Source organism: Trichechus manatus, unplaced genomic scaffold, assembly GCF_000243295.1.
Source record: "Trichechus manatus latirostris isolate Lorelei unplaced genomic scaffold, TriManLat1.0 scaffold00028, whole genome shotgun sequence".
Taxonomy (NCBI): Eukaryota; Metazoa; Chordata; class Mammalia; order Sirenia; family Trichechidae; genus Trichechus; species Trichechus manatus.
The window spans coordinates 8,791,746-8,799,553 of NW_004443964.1; the positions used below are offsets into that span (position 1 = coordinate 8,791,746).

The 7,808-nt window shown below is 51.9% G+C and overlaps 1 protein-coding gene across 1 annotated transcript in view; it reads left to right on the forward strand.

Moving 5' to 3' along the window:
• Nucleotides 1-7,808, forward strand: part of LOC101358658 (protein sidekick-2) — a 173,934-nt gene that overhangs the window by 993 nt on the left and 165,133 nt on the right. The window contains exons 3-4 of the mRNA XM_023729433.1: nucleotides 4,126-4,195; nucleotides 5,375-5,534. Coding sequence (XP_023585201.1) covers nucleotides 4,126-4,195; nucleotides 5,375-5,534 — 230 coding nt within the window. The remainder of the gene's footprint in view (nucleotides 1-4,125; nucleotides 4,196-5,374; nucleotides 5,535-7,808) is intronic.

Here is a 7,808-nt window from a genome sequence, read left to right on the forward strand (position 1 = left end):
CCAGCAGGGGAGAACGAGGTTCTGGCTCAGGGACGTGCTATTCCCAGGCCTGGGCTGGCTGAGAAGTCACATCCCCTTGGAGCAGGGAGATGGAGGCAGCCAGAGGGAGCCAGAGACTCCAGAGAACAATGACGTTATTGTGCTCGGGGCTCAGGGGAGGGGAGACGTTGAGATTAGCTTCTGTGTGGGGCCATTTAGCCTGGAGCCTGGAGTCTGAGGATGACAATGGCGTTATTTAGAGAGTATATCAAGGGAAAATGGCAATCAGGGGACCCCTGACCTGTTAGGGGAAATTAGAAGGATGCCCAGGGCTGAGGCCTCTTGCCACCTCTGAGGGCAACTCTTCATTCCAGGGGCTCAGGCTCTGGCGATCAGGGCCCCGCAGCCACAGGACACCCCTGAGTTACTGAGGGCCTGCCCTTTCCTCCGTCTACAATTCCGACTCAAGGTGACCCGAGTAGAACTGCTCCATAGGGTTTTCTTGGCTGTAATCTTTCAGAAGCAGATCGCCAGGCCTTTCTTCGTTTTGGTTAGCAGCCAAGCCCAAACCTTTTGTGCCATTCAGGGACCTTAATACACACACATACATATAATACGCACACATTCACACACACATATCTGATTATAAACGAATAATCCATACCTGTGATACGCAATATAAAAGCTACAAAAGTGTACAGAATGAAAAGCCATTCTCCCTCCCTGCCGAGCTGCCAGCCCCCAGTTCTCCTCCCTAGAAGCATCCCTGAAGCCGGTTTTTTATATCACCTCCTAGAAAATCTATGCCTATACAAGCGAATAAATTCTTATACTCCACGAAAAACATCTTGTACGCAAATAGTAGCATATCATGCACCCAGCCCTGCACATTGTTTTCCCCCATTTAACAGGAGTTCTCAAAGACTGTTCCAGACGGAGCCCTAGGCTGCGGTGAATTCCGTGGTTTGGAGGTACAATCATTTCTTTAACAGGTGCCCGCTTGCCAGACATTCAGGTTGTTTCCAAGCCTTGGCTGTTACAAACAGCACCGCTGTGGGATGCTGTCATTTCCCACCTGCACAGGTATACCTGTAGAGGAGAAATTCTTTGATGAAGATTTCATGGATCAGAGGGTGTGTACATTTTGAGATTCGATACAAGATATTGCCAAATTGCTGTCCAATAATATCGTACCAAACTATAGTCCCACCAAGCTGTGTGTGAACATACCTGTTTATCCACACGCTGGCCAGCTTGCGATATTATCAAACTTCTAGATCGCGGCCAGGTTGATAGGGAAAAGTCAGTGTTTCCTGGAGTTCTGGTTTGCTTTTCTCTTGCCATGTGGTGGAGCATCTCAGCACATATTTCAGAGTCATTTGTAATTCCTTTCTGTGAATTCTTCATATCCTTTGCCCATTTTTCTATTGGTTTGTTACTCTTTTTCTTACAGGTTTGTGACAACATTCTTTATATCAGGAAAATTAGCTCTTTGTCCGTGATAAGAGCTGCAAATAATTTTGTCATTTATCCTTTCTGAGGGTTTTCTTTTTTCATGCAGAATTTTTACATAGTTGAAGGTATCAATCTGTTTTATGACCCTCTGAATTTTGGCTAGTACTTAGAAAGTACTTGGCGAGTTCCTTTTCTTTGCCAGATTATCTATTTTTAAACTTCTGTGATTTTTTCCCCTAGTTCTTTAAGCATTTCATCTCGTTTAAAACTTTGATCTATCTAGCATTTATTTTGAGGTAAAGTGTGAGGAAGAGATTCAACTTCCTTTTTCCCCCCAAATGGCTCCCTAGCTATTCCAAACCCATTTGCTGAATAACTGATCTTTTCCCCATAGATTTGAAATTCTGCCTTCAGCATAGAGTCAATAATCCCATATGTATTGGGGTCTATTTCTAGACTCCCTTGTCTGTTCCATCACCAGTCTGTTCATACAGGAGCACACTGTTTTAATTATTGCAGCTTTATAATATAGCCCAGCATCTGGTGGTGCTGGTCTCCTCTCATGGACGTACTTTCCCAGAATTTTCTTGTCTAGTCTTTTGTTTTTTTCTGTGAACACTAAAAATACTTCGTCTAGTTAAAACAAAAATTATTCATGTGTGTTTTCGAAGCTGAGGAAGAGTTTAAGAAAATGACACCTTTATGAGGTTGATTCTTTCTGTCCCCAGTTGCCCCTCCATTCTCAGTCATGCCCATCCCACTGAGAGGGTGCCTAACAGAGTTGTCATGTACAGCTGTGCAGGTTGTCTACTGACCAATCCTAGAACTGAGGCTGAGGGGAGCTCCTGATCAGCTGCCAGCTGTTCTCTCTGCGTTAATCTACCATCTTCATGCTTGATCAGTAGGAATAATAACTACTCCTCCTCTATAGTACATGGCAGGTGTGTTCTAAGCACTTTATGTTTATTAATTTATTGAATACTTACAACAAACTTGTACCCAATTTATAGCTAAGGAAACTAAGATGCAAAGAAGTGAAGTAGCTTGCCCAAAGTCAATGCTTTGTGTTACCCATTCATGGCACAGGAATCTGTTCCTACACATAAACACACACCCAGACACGCAAACAGACAAATAGGCACACCGGCACACACACGGCAGCAGATACAGAGACACACACGAGCACACTCTGACATACATACGCAGATGCACACACGCAGACACACGCTGAGACAGACAGACACACCCACGGGGCCAGATACACAGACACATCGAGACACCATGAATACACACAGATGTACATACGCAGATACACACACGCTGAGACAGACACACACACAGGGCCAGATATGCAGACACACCGAGACACCCATGAGTACACACAGAAGTGCATGCACAGATGCACACACACACACACAAACACACACACACACACACACACACACACACGCACACTGTTCTTCCCCAGCCCGTCTTTCCCCATCAGTGTGTCTTTCCTCCTCCATCACACACACTCCCAGCACTTCCACCAGCTCCTGCTGTCAGACCAGGGCAGGCCGTGGAGAAAAGCCACTGTTCTCATTCCTGGGCAGAGCCGCCGCCCGCACGCAGATGGCAGGGGGCTTTAGGGAGGCAGGGTGACCACCCCGCGGGGGCTGGGGGAGGAGAGGAGGCTATGCACTGCTTCCCATCTGCCCCCACCCCACCCCGGCTCCCTCCCCTGCTGGAGCACGTCCCCCCTCCCCGCAGCCTGTGAGAATAACGTGAGATGTGAGGGTGCACGGCTCCAGCCCAGGGCCCAGCACCGGCGCGTTCTCAGAAAGGGTCTCCCACCCTCCTTCCTCTTCCCCCAAGTCATTATCTCTGGCAGCCACTGGAATCAGCCCATCCAAGCAAAAGGCATTCAGCTCCAGGCTGGCACCCTCAGGAGAGCCTGAAGGATGAACTGGCAAAGGCAGCCCTGGGAGCAAATTGCCCAGTGAGCAGGTCTACAGAGGCGAGGTGTCTGGGTGCGGAGTGTGTGCGTGCATGTGTGCATGTGTGCGTGTGTATGCATGCGCGTATGTGCATACTTCTGTGTGTATGCACGTGTGCATGCATGCGTGCGTGTGTGCATGCGCGTGTGTGTAAGCACACACGCCCGCCCGCCCGCCTGCTTCTGTTAGGGCTGTGAGTCAGTCCCCCATCCAGGGGATTTATTCACTCAGGGGCTGGGAATGTTATTGTTTTAAAACCAATGAGTGATGACAGGAACTAAGGGAGGGTTTTTAAAAACGCAATTCAAAGGGCTCTTGAAAGCTGCTGGCGAATGTGAACATGCCTTTGAAGTGAGAGTGCTCCCATTTGTTAGGCTGAGAGCAGAGCCGGCTGTCACAGTGGCAACAAGGCGCTTTCCTTGGCAAATGGGTGCTGCTGGCTTCTCCGTCCTCCAGCCGCCCAGCCAGAGTGGCTGAGGACCCCAGGGGCACAGCTGGGGGTGGAGGGCAGGGGAGCGGGGGTGGTTACCTCCTCTGAGTACATGCTTTCAAAGAGGCATCTTTGCAGCTGTGTTCAAGGCAGTATGTTCACATGACAGTTATTTAGAGCAGCGTGACGTATGTGATGGAAACGTCCGCAGCCAGACCAAGAGATGGGTAGAGATAGCCATCAGGGGTGGCTGTTCATGTGCACTGCCTCTCCCCCCACCCCCAGTGCAGCCCCCTCTCAGCTTCATGCCCCTCCTGGCTAGCACCAGGTACCCCTCTGTTGGCCTCCACCCACAGTGAGATTCGTAGCAGGGTTGGGGGTCCGAGGAGGACTCCCCCAAACAGTCATAAGTTATATGCTCATAAGATTGAGACCTTGGGCATGAGGGTGCAGGGGGATGGGGATGCTTTGCAGCACAGACAGTTGACCTGGGCCCCAAACGTCCCCTCCGGCTTCGTTGAGTTGTGTGTTTGTGCTTGGGCCCAGAGGGAGACCTTGGCATAGGCTGAGCCTGTTCAAAGACTGCAGACACCCAATACTGGCTAAATCCGAGGGTGCAAGGACAGATGTTGGGGTCAGGATCCCCAGGCCTCCCTCACACTTCCCAGAAGTCAGCCTGGGGTGCAGGAGAGGCCCCACTGCACGCACCTCCAGCTGGCTGGCCAGCCTGCCATGGTGTCTGGGTTCCTTCCTTCTACCCTTAGCTCCCCACCCCCCCGCCCCCACTCCTCTCCTCTTCTTCCTTTAGCTTGTTCCGTTTCTTCGCCCAAAAGAGAAAGGTCTCGTGGTTTTCCATCCTCCGATTTCATAGGAGAGTCCCGGGGTGGTGCAAACGGTTTATGAGCTCGGCTGCTAACCAAAAGACTGGAGGTTCGAGTCCACCCAGAGACACCTCAGAAGGAACGCAGAGGAGGTGGGGGCAGTATTCCAGCCAGAGGAAGGACTTTGCCCTTGCTGCCTTTGAGGGGTTTCCTCCAGCCTTGGGGAGCAGGACTCTAGACACCCCCGTCACCTGCAGCTTCTATCAACCCACCTCCCTATTTTCCTTATGCAATTTATATTCCCTTCAGCAGAGAGGCAGTAAGCACCTTTTCTTCCTTCCTTCCTCCCTGGCAAAGGATATGGAATGGATGGGAATCTCGAGCGAGGAGAGAAAGAAAATGATGGGGCAAAGGGGGGCAGCAGAGGTGGATGACCCTGGAGTAGTCCCTGGGGAGAGGACGGGTGGGGAGGGGGAAGCAGGAGCCGAGTTGGTAGGCATGGAGGACTCCCACTAACTTTGAGAGACTGAGTGAAGCTTGAAGGAAACCAAGCCGACTGATCTGAGTTCAAATCCTTCTCAGCCATGTGGCCTTGAACAGGTTACCTGGCTGGTACCTGCTCTACCTGTTTAGGGCCGTTAGGATATTAAATGAGCTAACACATCTAGATGAACAAGTGCTAACTGGTGGCCCTCCGTCCCTGTTTCCCCCAGATGACGTGTCACCATATTTCAAGACAGAGCCAGTGCGGACACAGGTGCACCTGGAGGGGAACCGCCTGGTGCTCACCTGCATGGCTGAGGGCAGCTGGCCCCTGGAGTTCAAGTGGCTCCATAACAACCGAGAGCTGACCAAGTTCTCCCTGGAGTACAGGTAAGCCACCTCCCCACGCCACTTCTTCCCAGCTGCCAGGACTACTGCCTCAAAGTCAAGGTGGTATCAGGGCCAGGGAGCCCGTGCTGTGAGGGTGCCCCTGGCCATAGTTTGCCGCTCTAGTGCTACTGGGGGCAAAGGCAGCCCTGCCCCAGGTGTGAAGAAGACTTGCCCTGCTGAGCCCAGCTGAGGATGGCTGAGTGGTGGGCGGGGGCACTGCCCAGACCGGGGTGGAGGAAATGACTGGGGAGGGAAGACAGAGGCTTGCTTCCAGCATCTATGGCCATGACCACGGCTGTGGCCAGAGTCCCTGTATCCCCTGGCCCCAGAGAAGAACCCTACTATTGCTAATGGTGGGCCTGGGTCCAGTGAAGCAGTGGGGGCATGCAACAACTTGAGCTGAGTAAGGGAGGGACATCGTCTCTTTGGAGGACAATTCAGGTGGGACATGCAGGTGGCCCTCCAAGGGCACCTGGCTGTGCCCACACACTGGAGCTCTGGGCTGGGCTGCCCTTCTCTGCCCAGGACACTGCCAAGCAGGGAGAGAGGAGAGGAGGGAGAGAAAACAGGGTCTCAGCAAGGGCAGGTTTACTGCCGGAAGCGTGAGCGTGAAGCAGCCACACCTCCAGCCCAGCCAGGCCCCAGCCTTTTCCTCGGCTTCACAGAGCAGGGAGGAGCTCCCCTGCCTCCCTCCCGCACTATCCTCCCATCTCTGCCTTTTTTATTGGCTCCCAACCCTGTGCTGGTGATTAATCCCTGGCCTGATGTACATAATGGGTTTTGTTGGGGAAACAAGATTGTCTTGCCCTGGGGATGGTGATAAAAATCTGCCACCAGGGACAGAAATGCAGATGAGAGAAGGAGGATTTAATTGCTGGAGGATCTGTTCTTCCTGGAAAGCCATCCTTTTCCTTTATGAGGCAGCAAGACCAGAGTTTAGCATGACCTCCACCCGCAGGTTCCTTCTGCCCTGACCCTAGACTGGATTGGCTGGTATGAGGCATCGTCATGTTGGCAAAGGAGGGGGAGGGAGGGGCCGGGGCAGGAGGACCACCTTTGCCACTCTGTGGACGGGGAGAGGCCTGGACCAGGAAGCAGAAGACCCTCCAGAGCTGGCCACTCTGAGCCTCGGGCTCTCCAGGGAACCCACAAGGAGACCAGAGGGGCCTACCTGGGCAGACCTTGAACTAGTTTTCATTTGGGAGCCCAGAGCCACTCCTGACCACAGCCTGGCACCCCTAGGTGGTTTTGACAGTCTCTGTCAGGAGCCCCTGCATCCCTCTTGGAGGATAAACGTGCTTGAATGGGAACACCAAGAGTGTGCAGATGGCACACCACAAGTATAAGTGGTGCCCTTGACTTCCACCGGCAGGGAGCTTCAGGCAGGATCCAGGAGAAGGAGAGCCAGTTGTTGATCTGGTCCAGAGCTGCTCCTTTGTTGCCCTGGTACAGCAAGGACCCAAGGGTGGGTGCTACACGGAAGTAGATTCTAGCTGAGCTGAAGGACCAGACCTGCCCAACAATGGGACAGGCTGCCTTTGGAAATAGTCAGCTCTCTGACCCTGGAGGCATCAAGGTAGAGATCAGGGTCCATCTGTTAGTGGTGGTGATGATAATAATTATTGGCAGTGAGAAAGAATTTATTAGCAGTCAATGTTATGATGCACACTCTGTGATTGTCTCATTTAATCCTGCTAGCGATCCTATGAGTAGGTTTAATTGTTATCCCCATTGTACAGATGAGGAAACTAAGGCTTAGATAAATTAAGTAATTTACCCCAAGGTCAGATTGCTGAGCTGGGCTTCAGATTCACGTCATCTGACTGTAGAGCTGGGATTCCTTACCACCCATCACATTGCCTCTCTTTGAGGAGGGGCGCTGCAGTGTCTTCTAACTTTTTACTAACAGCTCTGCGCATTGTAGAAGACAAAGCAGAGGCAGAAATGCAGGTATTTCATTTCAGTGCTTCGTTGGGCATAAGTTATGCAGGAAGACGCATGAGCTGCCATTGAAGCGAAGCTCCTGCCTCCTTACTCCTGAGACAGCTGGCTAGGATCACCCGGGGGTGGCTAACATACCCAGGTCTGGTTAGGATTTTCCTGTAATCAGAACTTGCGGTGCCATAAGGAAAGGTCTACGCTCCTCAGCATGGCCTTCAGAACTCTTCGTGGTCTGCTCCTGGCAGCTCTCCCTCAACTCCTGCTATTCCCATCTGAGCTAAACCACACTCCCACCAAACTAGACCATCCCGACTCCCAGGACAGCTCCCTGCA